This window comes from Glycine soja, chromosome 17 (genome assembly GCF_004193775.1).
Source record: "Glycine soja cultivar W05 chromosome 17, ASM419377v2, whole genome shotgun sequence".
Lineage (NCBI taxonomy): Eukaryota > Viridiplantae > Streptophyta > Magnoliopsida > Fabales > Fabaceae > Glycine > Glycine soja.
In genome coordinates this window covers 24993945-25014039 of record NC_041018.1, presented here as the reverse complement: position 1 = coordinate 25014039, position 20095 = coordinate 24993945, and the positions used below count along the sequence as shown (strand labels likewise).

The 20095-nt window shown below is 31.2% G+C and overlaps 1 protein-coding gene across 1 annotated transcript; it reads left to right on the top strand.

Moving 5' to 3' along the window:
• The first annotated feature begins 12487 nt into the window (after positions 1 to 12487).
• Positions 12488 to 19677, top strand: LOC114391408 (basic leucine zipper 9-like). Its single transcript, XM_028352413.1, has 6 exons — positions 12488 to 12713; positions 15725 to 15848; positions 16740 to 16902; positions 17050 to 17125; positions 17907 to 18032; positions 18666 to 19677. The coding sequence occupies exons 1-6, from the start codon at positions 12558 to 12560 to the stop codon at positions 18978 to 18980; spliced, it is 960 nt and encodes a 319-aa protein (XP_028208214.1). The 5' UTR covers positions 12488 to 12557; the 3' UTR covers positions 18981 to 19677.
• Positions 19678 to 20095: the final 418 nt, after the last annotated feature.

Here is a 20095-nt window from a genome sequence, read left to right as displayed (position 1 = left end):
GTATTCATTTGATACACTAAATTAGTTTTATGCCAGTACTAGTAGGAAAAAGTTTCAAACGTAAATTGTAGTATTATTTTAAGCTTACTTTAAAGCAAAAGAAAAAATCAAGTTTCATTAAAACCCTAAACCCAGTTCATTTGATGTTTCTTTTTTATATATATGTTCTTTGATAAGGTGGTAACGTGCCTTTATTTTTTGTTAAAAAATTTACAAGATGATGCAATCCTATCCCGCAAGGGCATTAGATAGAAGACTACAAGAAGATTGAGCCAGAGATGCAGGAGAAAGTTCTAGAATTCTCATGAGCCTTAGGGTAGATTTGGGTCCATGGACTAAGTATGAGCTCACTTATCTTTGTATACATTATATTAGGATTTTCATTATTTTTGGGCATTGTATTTAGGGTTTCATAGTGTAGGGAGGGTATCCTAGTAATGTAGGATTTTTCAGCCCTTGTATTTTAGGAGACCTAGACAAGTTTTTGTATTAGAGGTAGTTTTGTAAATTCACACATGTATTAAGTGCACTATTTGATATGTGTGTTGGAAGAGAAATTTAATTGAATTGGGAGAAGATAATCCAATTAAATTTCGAACAAGCCTAAGGGGGAGGTGAGCATTTGCTTGTTACACCCCATTGTCACATCATATAGTCACACTTTGAGCATGTCCTTTATGTTTTGCATGCCTTATGACACCTAAGCACACTTAGTGGAGAATCTTGGACTTGATCTTGGATTAGTGGGCTGAACCATAGTTGAAATTCACTAATCATAATTAGTGAAATTTTGGCTCCAAATTTTTTAGACTTCAAAGTTCAAACCTCATTTGAGGCATAAATTTCGTGCCCCCCCCCCCCCCCTTCTGTCTCTCTCCCTCCACTCATCTCCTACCTTCAAGCTCTTATCCATGGCTTCTTATGGTGGTGAGCTTGTTCTTGACTCATCTTCTCCTTGAAGTGGCATCTCCAATCACCTTTCCTCCTTCTTCATTTTGCTTCCATTGGTCTTCAAGAAGCAAAAGACTCCATTGATGAATAAGATCCAAGGCCTACAAGCTCTACATGGAGCTACATCATGTGGAATCAAGAGCATCTTCATCTAAGTGATGTTCTTTTGTTTCCTCTATCTTTTGTTCTGTCAATTTGCTTTAATTCCTTGTTCTTTATCGTCTTCTCCATGTATCTCCTCTATTGTCTTGTGGTTTGGTGCTGTTTAGAGTAGATTAAAAAAAATAAACCGATTAAATCTTAGATCTACAGTTGTTCTTGCATTTCTATGGTTCAAATTTTATAGATCTACTCTTGAATCATGTTTTTATGTTGATTTTAGGTTCTATCATTTTTCAGTCATAATCTTTTTGTGCTGAACCTTTAGATCTCAATTTTCTTGAAAAATATTGATTAGAAAAAATACACAAAAATCTAAGTATAAATCACTTCATTCATGTTGTCTTAGAGTCATGTTTAGTCATAATAATTGTCACATTATGTTCTAAGTTTGTGTTGAATTTTGATTTTGTTGATTGAATTCTAAATACATTTGTTCATGTATTCTTGCAATTCTTAGCCTATCATTTGAATTTTGAGTCTAATTCATGCATGTTATTTAGTTCATAACATGTTATAAATCAATTCCTAGAAGTAGTCTTGTTGTTGAACTTTTTTTTGTTTTCTAAGTTTCTTATATGATGACTATGAAGAAATTGAGTTGTGGTGCTGAGTTATGGCCAGATTTGTGAATCAAAATAAGTCTTAAGCTCTCTTGAATTGTTATCCAAGACAATTGATCATAAGAAAATAAAAATTGTAACTATCCAAGCCTTAAGCAACATAAACACTACTCTTGATTTCTAGGTTGCAATTCTGATTGCTATCCGTTCTGGCACACTGTCTTCTTAACTCCGCTATGGCTTGAATACTTTGAGTTTTGAGCTGAAATTTTAACTGGATAACATAGACATCTGGATGAAAACAATGGAAGAAAAATGAAAAAAAAACGAAAAAGAAATGAGCAAGAAAAGGTGATAAAGATTAATGTCAAAATACAAGTCCAGAACAGCAAAAAAAAATGTGTATGCTTGATTTGCTTGAAAATTGTTCATTATTTTGAGTTGTATTACAAGCCTATTTGACTTCTTGGAGTTTTTAATCTTTTAGATGTGTTTCCAAATTGACATAACTAGAATTTTGCTTTGAGTCTTGTTTTTAATTTGTCAATCTAATCTAGTGTCATTCTAGGACTTCCTTTGTGTTCCACCTTGGCTTGTGGTGTTGTCCTTTTACTTTATTTTTCCTTGAATCTCATTAAATTAATGTCATGTTAAATTTCCTTTTGGTTTAACTTTCATTTCATCTTTTGGTTTCTTGCTTGTCTTCTTCTTCTTTTTTTGTGTTGGAGGTTAACCATCCTAGGAAGATTTTTTAAGGAAGATTTTTTAGTCTTGGAGGTTAACCATCCTAGGAGCACCATTGGATTTGAAGCAACCAAAGCCTCACCAAATTTTGAGTGAAACACTTGAGAAAACAAACAATCATTGCAGACAAATTTGAAGACCTTAATTTCTTTGTTAAATTTGTTGTAATAGAACAATTGAGTGTAGAAATTTTTTTTCTATTGCAATTCCTTGTATTTGGAGATTCTTCGGGAGTGTATTGGGAGTCTCCAAGAGACCACCCAAACCTCTATTTGTGAGTAATAGCTTAGTGTAAAGCATGTAGACTAAGTGAAGAGCCAGTTAGGACCACCAAAGGATCATCCAAGCCTTCACATAGGAAACCGTCTAGCTTGCTTAAATTTTCTTTACCTTCCATTGTCAAACCGCCTAGATAGCTTGCTTTTTACCAATTTGTTTTTACCTTATCTTTCACACCTCTTTTAGTGTTTATTTTGGCTAGTTTCAACCATATTTTCTTTTACCTTTTTGTTTTTAAACCCCCAACAAGGAAGAACCACAATTTTGGAACCAACATGAGTATTCATTCTTCAACTAGTGTTAATGGTGATGGTTCTACTTCTAAGGAGCCCTTTTATAGGGTATTATATGAGTTGAGATCCCTTAAATTGTGGAAAGAAAAACAAGAGAGAAAAGAAAAAGGAAAAAAAAGACTGGAAGAAATAAGTCAAGATGAAAGAGAGAAAATAAGAGGGGAAGAAAGACGAAAAATAATGAAAGAAATGAAAAGAGAAAAACATGCCTCCTATAATAGTCATGACTCTTGCAAGAGTTTAAGTGAAGAACTTAGCGACTATTATAAAGGGTGGCATAGGTCACATACTAAAAATCACTCCCAAAGAAGAGAAAAGGATAGAAGGCCTCAAGAGGTTAACATTAGTCTCCCATATTTCCATGGAAAAGATAATGTTGAGGCCTACCTAGATTAGGAAATAAAGGTTGAATAACTCTTTGCTTGTCATCATTTTAGTGAAGAGAGAAAAGTTACATTGGTTACCCTTAGCTTTCAAGGGTATTCCCTCTATTGGTGGACTTCCTTTGTTAGGGAAAGAAGGATTCATGGGGATCTTCTAGTAGAGTATTTGAATGATCTTAAGAGTGCCCTTAGGAAGAAGCACATTCCATCCTACTATGAAAGGGAGCTTATGGACAAGCTCCAAAGGCTTAGAAAAGGGAGTATGAGTGTGGAAGAATATAGACAACAAATGGAACTACTCCTTTTAAGAGTTGGACTTAGGGAGAAGGAAAGAACAAGCATAACTAGGTTCCTTGGTGGCCTTAATATGGAAGTAAGGGACAAGGTTGAACTCCTTCCATATAGGGACCTAGATGAGCTAGTCCAACTTTGTATAAGATTGGAGCAACAACTTAAAAGAAAGTCTTCTTCAAAATCTTATGGCTTTCACTCTTATCCAAGGAAGGACCAAGCCCAAGGAATTTTAGGGGCTGCACCTTCAAAACCCAAGGAAGATAACAGTAAGACCATAGAGAAATCCACCCCTAAGACTAGTTCCCAAGCAAAGACTAGCAACATTAAATTATTCAAATGTCTTGGGAGAGGTCACATTGCCTCTTAATGCCCCCGCAAAGAAAACCATGATTATGAGGGGTCAAGACATTTATAGTAGTGGAGAGGAGACTACTTCTTCCCCTTCCTCTAGTGGAAGTGAAGATGAAGTAAGGGGTGAAGAGTCTAGTGAGGAAGTCTACCCCCATGAAGAAGGTGGCCTCCTATGGTTAGAAGGCTCATTGGAGGCCAATCTTGTGATCTATCTGAATCTCAAAGACAGAACATCTTTCATACAAGATGCAAAATTTTAGATAAATCTTGTTCTCTCATTGTGGATAGTGGATCTTGTTGCAATTGTTATAGCACAAGATTAGTTTCCAAGTTGTACCTCACTATCATTTCCCACCCAAAACCTTAAAAAATTCGGTGGCTCAATGAGCATGGAGAAATAAGAGCTAACCAATAATTAAAGGTAACTTTCTCCATTGGGACATATAAAGATGAAGTTAATTGTGATATAGTTCCCATGGAGGCATGGCATATTCTCTTAGGAAGACCATGGCAATTTGATAGGAAGATCATTTACAATGACTTAACTAATGAGATTACCCTCACCCATCTTGGCACTAAATTTGTGTTGCATCCTTAAACACCTTCACAGGTACCTAAAGATCAAGTACAAAAAATCTCAAATAGGATGAGGAAAAGAATAGAAAAAGAAAAGAAGAATAAACTTTAATGGTTAAGGAGGAGTGTAAGGAGGTAAGTGTCTAATCCAAGAGGTTAGCTAAGAAGGAAAGTCATTTTTCAATAAAGACAAACATTAAAGAAACTTTCCTTCTTAGACAACCTCCGCATCTTCTCATTTGTAAAAGGACACTTGTTAGCACTGCCATACCTCTTGAGCCTAAGGTTCTTCCTCAAGTAAAGGAGTTGTTGGATGAAGGTTTGGTTCTTAAGAGCTTAAATCCTTGTGCTTTGTTGGTCTCCAAAATAGATATTATTGGGCACCAAATCCTTAAGATAGGTGGTATGATGAATGTGTTGAGTGTTGCAACCCTCTTTTGTAAAATCACCCATGCACCCAACATCTTCATGGTTCGTATACATAGGAACTCATTAGGTAGGTTTGTTCTTATTTTTGGTTTCAATACAAACCTACGTGCTCGTATGAGACACCTTAGGTTTGTCGTACTTTTTGGTAGGAGTACTTAACATGAAAATACAGAAAAATGTATGTTTTATTGCATTACTGTCCTTAATTTTTTTAAATAGTGATCAATGGGTTCCCACGTACCCTAAGAGAATAAAGGTCATCCCTGAGGGCTCACTCCATCGAGTATAAGGGAAATTTGGGGCTTCTATGACTTAACAAACTTGTACAAAAGATTTGTGCCATATTTTTCTATACTTGTAGCACCACTCATTGAGTTGGTGAGGAACCATGTTCCCTCATGGGAAGATGCCCAAGAAAGGAGTTTTCAGACCTTATCCTACTCTAACATACCCAACACCACTAATATGTATGTTTTTAATCTTTTTACAAGTGTTGAGGGAGGAAGCCCAAAGTTTCAAGAACCTATGGATTTGAGGTCAAATACTTTTCAGGGGGAATGATGCAATCCTACCCCTCAAGGGCATTGGATAGAAGACTCCAAGAAAATTGGGTCAGAGATGCAGGAGAAGGTCCTAGAGTTCTCATGAGTCTTAGGGCAGATTTTGAGCTCATGGGCTAAGTATGAGTCCACTTATCTTTGTACATATTAGATTAGGGTTTCATTATTTTTGGGCCTTGTATTTAGGGCTCCATAGTGTAGGGAGGATACCCTAGTAATGTAAAATTTTTCAGCCCTAGTATTTTAAGACACCTAGACTAATTTTTGTATTAGGGGTAGTTTTCTAAATTCACATGCATTAAGTGCACTATTTGATATGTGTGTTGGGAGAGAAATTTAATTAAATTGTGAGAAGTCCAATCTAATTAAATTTCGGACCATCCTAAGGGGGAGGTGAGCATTTGGTTGCTACACCTCATTGTCACATCATATAGTCACACTTTGTGCATGTTCTTCATGCTTTACATGCCTCATGACACCTAAGCACACTTAGTGGAGAATCTTGAACTTGATCTTGGATTAGTGGACTGAACCATAGCTGAAATTCACTAATCATAATTAGTGAAATTTTGGCTCCAAATTTGCCTCCACAAATTCAAATTCAACTGAAATTTGAATAGAAATTCAAATTTGTGTGACACTTAGGCTATAAATAGAGGTCTTATGTGTGCATTTTTTAAACTTTGATCATTTGAGAAATTAGGCTTCAAAGTTCAGACCTCATTTGAGGCATAAATTTCGTGCCACCCTCTCTCCCTCTCCTTCCACTCATCTCCTACCTTCAAGCTCTTATCCATGGCTTCCTACGGTAGTGAGCTTGTTCTTGACTCATCTTCTCCTTGAAGTGGCATCTCCAATCACCTTTCCTCCTTCTCTATTCCGCTGCCATTTATCTTCAAGAAGCAAAGGACTTCATTGATGAAGAAGATCCAAGATCTACAAGCTCTACATGTAGCTACATCACAAGTCTTGGGTGCTCTTCTGTGGGATATGAAGCTACACGGGTGATTGGCTCATTTTTAGTGGACACTTATAACAAGGGCCTCGAATTTAATAACTTTTCATGGAACAAAGGTATGAAACGTGAGATCTAGGACCACAAACATATATACATATTATAATTTGTGGCACTATCCACCTAATTATTGCTTTCTAGTTTCTACTTTTTATGTTAACAATATTATAAAATTAGGTTGAACCATACACTTTTCTTAATGTCAATTGTGTCGGCAAGTATACTACTGACACAACTGACATTATCCATATAACTTGATTTGTGCAAAGAGAATAAAGGTAATTTGTATTGAGTGGACTATTAAAACTTTTGGCAAGTGTACCAATTGTCGTTGTAGGTTTCACATTTATAAAAGAGTTCGCCTCCACTGGGACTCGAGTTTACTTAATTCATTCGGATAAAGGTTATCAGTTCAAATAGTTATGTACAAATTTAATCGAATGTCATTGGTTTTGGTTTGATTAACTAAAGACAACTTAAAGTAAAAAAATAGTGAAAATAACGAAATCATGGGAATAACAGAAATATGGAAATAACAGAATTTAGTGCATCGGAAATACATAAATTATGGAAATAATAATAATGACTTAAATTAACTCAATAAAACATAGGATTGGATTTCATCATTCATACCTTTAGTATCCTGATAAGATTAACATCTAAGAATCATTTTCCAACATTATTGATGCACACATTAAGTTATCCCAAGTCGATCCCTCACACTTGGAACCTAAGAATATTTACTAAATATTGATCCCTCGCATATGCAGTAAATACCCCAGCATTACAATTGTATTCTCGTGCTTTTTGCAATCAAAACGTTATGCTCTATTCCTAGCAATGTAACGTAAAGAGTAAAATCATTCAGTTCAAATTCTAAAATTACTTTCCAATCTCACTTAAAATCCAATTTCATGACACTAGTGATCAAATAGAATCAAGCATTACGAGTAGAGTGAAATTACCAATAATGAGTAGAAAAGATTCATACGCATATAATATTAAAAGAGATACATAAGGGTACAAAGATTACATCCAATCCTTAAGAAAAACTAACCAATCATTGCGCAGAGCACAAGATTAACAAGAGAAATAACGAATGAAGTGATTCACAGTCACAACTCTGCAGCACCTCGGCTCCACTTTTCCTTTTCTCCTTCTTCTTCTGTGTTTTTCTCTGGTATTTGCTTTAGTTGGAAGGATCTTTAACTTTCTAAACAGGGCTATTTATAGAAAAGAGCCAAGAGGTGCTGAGAAATTCGCCCAAGCGAGCTGTAGCTCGCCTAGGCGAATTTGTGACTTACTGCTGAAGGCACCAATTCGCCCAGGCAAGATGTAGCTCGCCTAGGCGAGTTGATTGCTTATGGCTGAAGAAATCTTATTAGCCCAGGTGAGCTGGATGCTAGCTTGAGCGAGTGGATGTCTTAAATCTTGAAAAAATGACAATTTTGTCCTTCCTTTTGACTTTGTTTCTGGATCTAACAAACAACCATCAAAACCTACAAAATCATGGATAAATCTTTCATACTTAAACAAAAAAACATTAGTAAATGTACAATATATATAAAACAACTAGATTTAATGGTAGTTTATAAGAAAACTATTACAATCGAAAGATAAGTGCTAACATTTTAATCTAAAAAATAACTTAAATATGACACTTATCATGGACAAGATATTTTTTAAGAGTTAAAATGAAGCACTAGATGTTTAGGGAATTTTAAAATTGTAGAGTTATGTTTAATTAGCTTAGGTTATAGATGATTTTATGTATTGAGATTATTGTTTCATTACTTTAAGCCATTTCTTTTATTTGATAGTAATTATTCAATAATAATTTGAATATAATATTTTATACTGTCTGAATTGATTTCTTTTTCAATTTGCAGGTATGGGTTAATTAAGAAAATAGACAAAATATTTTTTAAAAAATACAAAAACATTGATTCTCATAAAAATCGATGTTGTTTTTAAATTTTTTGTATATTTCTTACTATACAACATTAGTTTTCATAAAAACTGATATCGTATTGTATATTTTAACATTGATTTTTTCATAACTGATGTTAACGTTTATATTTTTAATGTCGATAGTTTTAACATCGATTCAAAATTGATATTGAATGTCCAAAGTAACCCATATTAAAAGTATTTTTTTCTAGTAATGATATCTTGTGCTTTTATGCTAGCCTTTTATCGTTGATTTTTGGTTACTTGGATGGTGTCATTTATTTGAATGCATGAATTCTGTTTGCATTGACCTCCATGATTCTCTAGCCCTCGTTAGGAGTTTTTTTTTTTTTTTAATTTGTACCCAATGCATAGCAAGTATATTGAGTACCATTCTGCATCAAGTGCATGGTGATTCACTTTATGGGATTGAATTGGTTTATCCTTAATAATTACTTACATTTGGAATAGCGTGTTTACTTTGAAGATGGAGGCATAAGGCATCTAAAACAAAACTACTTTGGATTCGATTATTAGAAAATTTATTTCACACTAATTAAAAATAGGTTGATTACCAATAATTAATGACACTAATCCCAACTAAAAATAAGTTATTAGAATTAAAAATCCTTATTAAATAAAATATATTTTAGAGATAAACACAATGAAGTGAAATTAATTGAAATTTATTTATATTTAAATTTAAAATTAAATATATATTTTTTTTCTTCTTATATTTAAATCCGGAGAAAATAACTCATATAATATGATTTAGCATTTAATTTTTTATAAGCCTAAAATTTCATAAATAAAAAAAATGCTCATTAATTTCCATAAGAATAATTCTGTCTTCTTTTTTTTGGTGAACAAGAATAATTGAATCCCTAACGCAACATAACTTCCCCTGCCGCATAAAAACTCATAATGCGTGGACCAGCAGCTAATTAAATTAATAAAAACCAATGCCAACATATTGTGATTTTTGCTTTCCCAGTTTTCCCAGGTGAAACCATCCTTTAACAAGAATAGGAGCATGGACAAACCTCAGATATACCACCTGTGCCAAAAATATTACCATACACCCTTTAACTATTTTCCTTATCTCAACATTTGTGACTCCCTCCAAACAAAACCATCTCTCTGCCATTACCCTTCAATAACACGTGAATATCCTCATATAATTGCAAAATACGCTTTGCAACTTAACTTGATTCGTAACCTAATAAGGCTAGCTCCACATGGGCATGCAATATCTAAAAATCATGTGGTCATACTATAATTAAAAAAAAGTTATTGTGTATATGAAAGAATAATAGCTTTAATTCTTTTGGTCTAAGCCATACTTTTCAAAAGTTATGATAAATGAAAAACACTATTACAGTACCTCTAATTTTATTAGCAGCCTCACATCACCTTGTGATTTGTCCCCACTAGTTTATATATATATATATATATATATATATATATTGCACTAGTTTAATTTATAGCACAAATTAAGACAACGACGGCATAAACTATTTGAGTTGTGGTTTTAACGCGAAAGAATACGATCTAGCTCAGAATATTGAGTGATATGATAACAGGAAAAAAGATGAAGTTAGAATAATAATTAATAATAAAAAAAGAAAGCAAACTTGCCAGTCATACTTTTGGGGGTGAGAGTTGAGACGAGTAAACCGGCTTTTTTAAACACGACTACGTTACCTACTTTTTTTTTGTTTAGGGTCGGTGCTTGTCCCAATCAATCCCCATTACTTTAACCAGAACTTAATCATTTTAATTTGCTCAAACCCTAGTTGTATCTTTGCCCTTGATACATTCCATTGCTGCATAAGCCACATGAAGGTGCAGCAAAATGCCTTTAATGCTTTTCCAAAAGTAAAAGTTTGCACATCTTTGTTTGTTGGGTGGCTGCTGTAATTTAGTGGCACGACACTTTCTTAGATTTGTACCCATTGTATGTTGTTGCTTCCCCACTCTCACTTTGTTATCACACAACAAGCGGGTGAACTTTTGCATGATTGAGCTTTTGATTGCCAACTGTGGTAAATATGGCTCCTAATGGATCTTGGCACCAAAATGCTTCATTAAATATTGCTTTATAATTTCTTGACATGCCATATGTTCCAAAAGAGGGAAAACTAAAGATAAAGCATGTGCTTCTTACTTGTGTATCTCTTTTTTTTTTAATTATTTATTTATGTTAGCCTACTTTGGTCATTTGAATTCATTACGAGTTGCCATGGAACATTTGGATCAACCGGTACACAAAATTGTTCTGCTTAGTTAAGGGACACGAGTTTAAATTTTAAATATATAGTTATGCGTAAATACTTAGAAAGATAATTTTACTCATTATAGTAGTTTGATCTATCTTATTCAAGTAAGATTATCTTTCATAAACAAAATGTAATCTTACAAAAAATATTATATGTTATGAAAAATTTAATTATTGATTTTCAAATGTAAATAATTAAAGTTTTAATATATAATTATGTCAAATACTCGAATAAATAATTTTAACGTTTATAATAATTTTATTTACGATTTTGGTTCAAATAAGATTGTGTTTCGTAAACAATATATGTGATTTTATACAAAGTATATATTGCCAAAAATTTAACATAGCATGATGTGTACTTGGTCTAAAAGTAACCTAAGTTTTCTCCTAATTCATATTTCTATATAGTACGTACTATCATGGCAGGTTGTCCATTGCTTTAAACCACACTTCTAACTATTATATATTGACTTTTTTATTTAGATAAAAAATAAAGTAATTAATTTCTTAGTATTTTATGATAAATAATTTTGGCCCATGAATATTTCTTTTACACGTAAATCTTCAATTCATACATTTACATAAATTAGAATATATTTTTGTAAATAATAAAGATACAAAAAACGCATGATTCTCAGTAGACTGGAATCTGCATTCTTCCCACTTTCTCAAGGGCTCAACACACGTGACAAATCTGGACCATTTTGCGAATTTCATGCTACTACGTTTTGACATCATGTGCCGTCCAGTTTTATTGTTTGATTCCTTTTTCTTTAAAAGATTAATGCTGGAAGTCTGGAATCAAATTATTTCTCATTTGTCTCTGTTCTTTTACTGTTTTTAGAAATAAAAACAAACATATTTACAAAATAAAAAATTAAGAAGTTATTCTTTCTTAACTTGCGAAATATTGTTGTGTATGTAAATAAGTTGAGAATCACTTAAAATAATTTATCATTAGTTGATAGTATAAAAAAAATTTAAATTAAAAATATTATACATTAATAGTGTATGAAAATTGAAATCTTTTTTATTTAAAGATTATTTTTAAATTAAAAAAATAATGAAATAAAAATCACAAAAAATTTCATAAGAAAATTCTATTTATAAAATCACTTACACAATTTTTTTATAACTAATAGAAAAAAACAATAAATATATAAAAAATAATTTGGTGGAAAGTATAGAGAATAAATAGTATATACATTAACAACGTAGAAGATTTTAAACTTTTATTCAATCATGAACTGCCATATATTATAATTTTTCTTCAGAATAACTAATTTTAAAATCATGTCAACAATAATTTTTGACTAATCGATCATATAAATTAAATTGTTTACACTAGCTATATATTTTCAGGAATTAAATTCAAATTTAAGTTATAAAACTATTTTGTAAAAGATGTGAGCAAGAAAAATGCAAGTCTAAATATTAAGAATTAATTATTTTTCATGTATGGTAAGAAAAAATTTCATACTATTAATGAATGAAAATAATTTAATATATAATTTTAAAATAATTATCATATTAAGAAATTTATAATAATATATAATTGAATCACACTATTAATTTTTTTAATCAAGAAAATCTTCTGAGTTGCCAAAGGCACAATGCACTTGTCATGCTTAGGAACTTTCTTTTTTTCTATTTATACCCATCAAACAGCTTCTCTTATTCCCTTTTCTCTCTCCCTCTACTCTCCCCACCTCTTTCTCATTTTTCGGCCATGGAGTCCAAGTGGGGCGCCGCCGCCACCAGCATCATAGCGGCAAACTTCGACGACTTCAAGTGGATCGCCTCCATGTTCTATCCCGACGTTGCAAACGACAACGTCAAGCCATGCAAGCTCGATCCTTTCACCGACGAAGCTTTCCAAAACCTGGTTAGTAGTGCACGCTCTCTCACTCTCACACACCAACACATACAGAAACTACTATTCTTCTTCTTCTTCGCTCACGTTGTTGTTGTTTTAAGTTGTAACCTTTGTTCTTCTTCCAATATCGCTGTTTATTTGGTTAAGCACTTTGCCCTAATAGCACAGCTTGTACACAACGCTTCCTTAAATAACAAACAAAAAGAATAAGTAGTGCTTGCATAGCTTAAATGGTTTTTTTATATTAATTAATTAAAGATGATTTTTTTATTGTTTTTATGGAGTAAAAAAATTTAATAGATAAAAAATAAATTCTAACAATAATTATTAACTATTATTATTAATAATTATTGGACAAAATTTAGATATAGTTTTTTCTTACACTAAAAATATTCTGAAATCATTTGTCAGAGAGACTAATTTAGTCAATACGTAGAAATTATCAAAATAAATATTTTGTTCTCTTTTAACAAAGTATTTTTTTTATATACATGATAAATAAATAAAACATAAAAAATTCAATTATCTATCAACAATCTCAAACTTCGTTCATAATTCTTGAATCAAAAACTGAAATTTCATCTTAATAATCTATCTTCAAATTTGATACAAACTGGAATCAATAACGTTAAAAATATATATAGAATTGGATCTAAGTTGTACCTATAAATATTTCCCCCTTGATTTTCTTTTCTGTAGCTAACTAATTGAGAAAATAGTCTTTAATTTTTGTGAAAAGAAACGATGTTGATGAAAGGACATGAAACCTGGTACGACGAGGAGTATGAATTATTATTTTGTGTACTCAAAATTTAACACTGAAAAAGAAAATTTATAGACGCTGTCCGTGTAGCGGAACTTATAACGTTTGGGAAATTGGCTCAACTAAAAGGCAAAATGAAAAAATCAATTAATTTGACTCAAACATTAATGTGTTGAAATTAAAGTTAAATTATTTGAATATTATTTGAGTTTAATTTTTATTAAAAATAATTATTAATCAAATTATATTTACTTTTTTGTTAAACTTTAGATTAATCAAAATTTATTTTCTTTAATAAACAGAAGGATTAAAAAAAAAGTCAAATCAAAATGGTAAAGGCCACGTCAGCGGGAGTTGTTTTGTGAACACAAGACATGCTGCTTCATCATCATCATTATTATTATTATTATTATTATTATTATTATTATTAGCTTTTCTTTCAGAACTCGTGGGAACGCAGTACTTCAGTTCAGTTCAGGGTCTATCTAGGTCTACGCATTTTTTTTTCCTTTATGTATTTTCAATATTTTAATTTGGCACGCTGCAATATGGATGGAGTATGGACCCGTTAATTGAAAATTGAAACGAAGAACTGTTAGTCCCGTGTCTTTATTTTGTTTTATTTTATCTATTTATTCACTTTTACAAGAATTGTACTTTTATTTATCTCTCTATCTAGAGAGTTCAGCACAATATTGGTCATTGTCTTTTTAATTTTATGTTTAGCCCTTAGTTAATTTTTAAATTGGATACAAAATTATGATTGGCACAAAACTAGTGTGTTTGATTTGGTGGTAGAAAATTATGGTAGGTACAAAATTATGATTAGTTCATCGCATATAACAAATAATAATATTGAAATGTTATTCATGTATTTGAGTTGCTTTTCTCAGTAAAAAAAATATTTATAAATTCACGAATGACTATTTTCAAGAAAATAACTAGAGAGATGGTTTAAAAGAAACATAACAAATATGACGAAAGATCGAATTTGACTAATGGTGATATTGCCAATTAATTTCACTAAATACAAGAGCACATATCACGAATGATTTAAGGATAATTTCTCTATAAGTTCTATAGATTAACTTTGATCCACTTTTCTAATAACATATTTCAGATACAGAAAATTTCGGTTTCTCTTTCTCTATCCGCTAAAGAGGAAAAGAATAAAACAAAGCGATATGCGTCTTTCCTTTATCGTTTCATAAATAAAATCTCGAACCTTTAATAGCTTTTCATACTTGTACTTGTAAATATGAAATTTTCCAACTGGTTAAATAGCTAGAAAGCATTAAACCTTCCTTGCTATTATAGATACATACTAGATAGACGTCGACATAGATATCCATTTTGACACTGATGTATACGCCGTTTGAAGAAAAAAGAGAGAAGAAACAAATTAATAAATATAATGAGTGATGTGATATTGAAAATAAAGAAATAAAGATAAATGTAAAATGAGTGTAAAAATAAGATATTTTATGGCTTGCTTTAATTTTCTTCTCACTTTTTATTTTTGAAAATTGTTTTCTAAAATAATTTCAAACTACATGACAATTAAATTCTCATCCTAAATCTACTTATTTTTTTAAAAAAATTAAACAAGTGTTATAAAAACCAAAAAACGGAAATTACAGATTATCTTATTTTATTTTATCTTGTTGAACCTTTCCCTGAATTCTACACTCTTCTATATAATTGTACCACTCTCCACTAAGCAACTGTCTTTAGTTGCATTTTAAAAACTAAAAATAATTTTTGAAAATAAAATACTTATATTTATTTCCTCCACGAATTGTATCCACTAGGTGCTTTGCCAATTGCTTCTGAGAGAATAACACATTTATTTAGTCATCCTGATAGCCCACGATCTAAATGGGTCCCTTGATAAGGCTTTTGGGTGGTGGAGGTGGAGTGTTTTGTTTCTTCCTTGTTTAGCCAATCTTTGGTTTATACCTTTTGCATGTTAAAAACAACAAACAATATTCATACACAAATGCACACAATAATTTATTTAACAATTTATTTCTTCTCTCTCACTTATTGTATAATTTGTTGTAAAATGTTATACAAATAACAATATTTCTTATAAGAAAAATCTATTAATTAGAGTTAAGGATAGAAAGGGTAAAAGATGGTGTGGCAATGAAGGGAAGCCTTCAAGAAGCTACTAGTGCTAAATAACTTTATAGAATTAAATTGATGTGACAAAATAAAACATGGAGCTTATGTAGGCATTGATAATTGCATGCAGGAGGCAGTAACCGCATCTTCAACATGTGGTGGAGTAACAGAAGATACCCTTGTCCACTCCCAAAACCTCACTCCCATTCAATCCACTATCTCTGCAACTATTGATTCTCTGTCTTCCATTTGTGGTAACCGTAATACCCTATTTTTTTTTTTATTAACAATAATCGTAATCACTCCATTCGAATTAATCACACTTAATACTTTATTTAGTATGCATACAAAGTTTTCATCACCTACACAAAATTTTGATAGTGTCAACACCATTAGGGGAAATAAAACTGAATCGAATTAAAATAGATTTTATAATTTTTATTTAAGCTATGACACTAATTTTTCGCTGGTATTTTTTTCTCTTGATTGCATAGAGGGTCAGCTAGTTACAGGTTCAAAAAAATATGATATATAAAAATAATTTAGTGATTATTTTTTAGAGATTTCTTTTAAAAATATAAGCTAATAAATTTATGTTTACTTGTAATAATAAAAATTAATTTAAAAAGAAACAGTCAGAAACTATTAAAATAGCTTATGATTTAATTAATTAAAGTTTAAAAAATTTCAGCTTCTGGTTATTTTAAAAAGTTGAAATAAACATATTAAAAATTAAAAAGGTGATTATTTTTAAAATAGAATTATTCTTAAATAAAAACATGTAACATATGAGCCTAAAAAATTGTTCCTAATTAAAACTCATTCATGTTAAATAGCATTGTTGTGGGTTACATAATTATTGTGCCCTTTTCTATTTTACATATAAAATCTGTCTCCTGTTCTACAGTATGATCAATTATTTGAAGTTGAAATAATGGAACACGTGCTGTATTTTTGGGGAGTGTTTTTGGTACAAAATAATGGAAGCATATATTATTATTATTATTATTATTATTATTATTATAGGTCATAGAAAACATATATAGTTTATGAATATATATATATATATATATATATATATATATATATATATATATATATATATATATAGTTGAACATTAATGATTGAATTGCTTAATTTGCAGTTGGGAGCCCATTGTCTGCTAATAAACCAAACGCGAGAGATAATCAAGTAAAAGGGGCCACCACCACTACAAGTGGTTCCTCACGTGAGCCATCTGATGAGGATGATGAAGCAGGTCCTTGTGAACAAAGCACAAACGCTATTGATGTGAAGCGCCTAAGAAGGTACATATATTTATATCTATATCTTAAGCATTTGAAGCTAATGATTAATAATAAGAAAGTGTTGAATATTTTATTATAATGAGCATCATATATATATAAATCTTTATGCTGATGATTTAAGTGATTATATATATCATGATTTTTCAGGAAGGTTTCTAATCGAGAGTCTGCAAGGAGGTCCAGGAGGAGAAAACAAGCCCATTTGGCTGACCTGGAGTGGCAAGTAATTTATCTAGCTAACAACTCTTTTCTTTGTTTTCACACTTCCTCCTTTTACAGCCTTATTTTCTTACTTCTTTTTCTCTTATCACTTCATTCATCACTTTCTGTCTGTCCAAAAGAAAAAACAAAAAACAAAAATCCACACATTTCTCACGCGCTCTCTCTTCCCTCTCTTATCTCTTTTCTCCATTAGGTATATATATATATAACCTGATCAAAAGAGAAATGCTAAACATATTCGATTACACTATTTTAAACACTCTATGTTATTAATTGAAATTTATTTAGCAATATTTTGTAGATATTACTTCTTATATGATAATCTTCATTTATGATTTATAAGCTTTACTTAATACAATAGAGATTAGAGCTAGAGTATATTAAAAAGTAAAAAGAATGTATAAGAAAAAAAATGTTACTAGCACCTTCTAAAAGATGTCAAGCATTTTTTCCCTTTATCTAAATATTGTACTTCTCTTTCTTCAGGTAGAACAGATGTAGAAGGGGGTAAGCTAGTCCTTGCCCTTCTTTCTCAATGTTTTTTATTAAAAAAAAAAAAACTTATATGCGTTTACTCTAATTTCTTATATAAATAATATATCATTATAATTTATTAAAAGAATAATGTACATTAAAGTTTTTTTTTTCTGTCTTCCTTATAGACCCGTCATTTTTATTTTAGAAATTTAATCATGTAGATCTTTGATAATGGCACTGGTAACCATTTTTTTTTGGTATAGTAATTCAATTTCCATTGGGAATTTTTTAATTTTCTTTCTCAGGTCGAACGGTTGAGACTTGAAAACGCAAACCTATTTAAGCAGCTTACAGATGCCAGCCAACAATTTCGTGAAGCTGATACAAATAATCGAGTCCTAAAATCAGATGTCGAAGCTTTGAGAGCTAAGGTATAAAGTCCTTTAGTGTACATGAGCAACATGGTATAGGGAAGACTAGTAGCACATGAAAGAAAAATAACATTTTTAATGAGTCAGTCCTTTTAATAAAGAATTAATTAAAGCATGCTAATCTCGATCACATTTTTAGAGTTTAATTCTTATATATTGTTAGTAAAAAAAATTACACCATTAAGCAATAAATAAATTCCAAAAGATATGATATTTTTTTGTTATTATATTATTGGTATAAAGTATTTATTGATTTTATTAATAATTAATATTTACAGGAGTTACTCTAAACAATTTGTTAGCTAGGGATAGATATGACGGTTAAGTTATTTAATGTAAAAATTGACCAATTTATTATATATGAAAATTTATGATTAATTAGATGATAGTGGTTTATCAATGTATGTAATATTTTATTTTTTAGTTAGAGGAACTTATAATAAGGTAGCTAAAAAATGAGATAGAAAAAACGTGAAGAAAGAAAGGATGAGGAAAGTCACGGATTCAACTCTTTGTAACTGATATTTTTAATAAAAATTAATAAATTAATATTTATCGATAAAAAAATAACAGTGAAATCAATGATTTCAATTCACTTTCTAATTAAAGAAGTTGTTTCCTTCATTTAATTAGGTGAAATTAGCTGAGGATATGATCACTCGTGGCACACTCACCCCTACCAACAACCAGATTCTTCAAAATCAGAGTCCACTAAACACCCCACCTCAACTCAACACGAATAATTTACGCCGCATGGGATATGTTTCGCCAACCTTCACCGTCCATGGGAATGATGCTACTGCTTCATATGGTGGTGGAATCACAGTTAGTGGACAAAATTCACCGCTTGGTGGGCTTGGAAACTTGGATAATATTCCATGCAGCGATTTCAATAGTGGAGTCAATAGCGATAATGCTGTGAGCTCTATGACTAGCATGTGGCCTTAATTAACTTGACGTAATTTTTATGGGTGATGTTAGGTGCACTCAGTATTTTTTGAAAATGTCAAAACTGCCCTCCGCTATCTTCTTCTTTTAAAAGCTGTTTTTTTTTGTGTGTGCAAAAATGTTAGCGCAGTGTTTCTTTCGTACGAATCAAGTTGATCCACAAGGTTGATACGGATCAAGTTGATCCATATCTTGATATTAAGCATACAGATTAACTTGATCCGTAAAAGCCTTACGGATCAACTTGATCCGTAAGCTTATAGAAAATTTCAACGGTGCAGCACCAACAGAAGAAGAATACGCAAAGTCGAGGTGAAGACCACCACCACCATGCTGCCAATAATGTTGAAGAAGAACGCGCAAAAGAAGACAAAGGGCAGTCGCGGATGGAAAACGAAACGAAAGAGACAAGGTGCGTAAGGAAGAAAAAGTGTTGGGTGCACTAATATTTTTAAAAATATGTCAGGGGTATTTCAGTCTTTTTCCCTTAAGTGTTGGGTGCACCAGCAATAATGCTGGGTGCACCTAGCATCACCCAATTTTTATTACACCTCATCTTGTAGTAGTGTCCAGTTAGATATAATATTATGTATGCCTTAATTTATTAGATTTGTATTTAGGTTATATTGTGGAAAATAACAAAGGGCTTTCTACATGTCAGATCCCGTCTAGAATACTTAGCATGGTTTGTGTTAAATAGTTTCTTTCTTTTTCTTTTTTTTTTTTTTTGCTTAATTTGCATGTACTACTAAAAAAATATTTTCCACAATGGTTATTGGACACATTCGACGATGATTTTGAACTATCTTTGTAATCAATGTCATGAAAATTCAATACTTTTCATGATAGTTTGTAAACCGTCTTAGAAGGTCAGATTCTACATTAGTTTCATAACAAATCGTCTTCATATCTTTAATTTTTATTTAAAATAATATTAAAAAAATTCAACATTTAAGGACAATTTTTACGCGAAAATCGTCTTTAAATGCAATTTTTTAAGACGTTTTTCTCATAAAAAATGTCTTAGAATGTTAAATTTTTTCCTTAAATAATATTAAAGAAGTCAGTGTTTAAAGATGATTTTTCGCGAAAATCATCTTACAAAACTCTAGCTT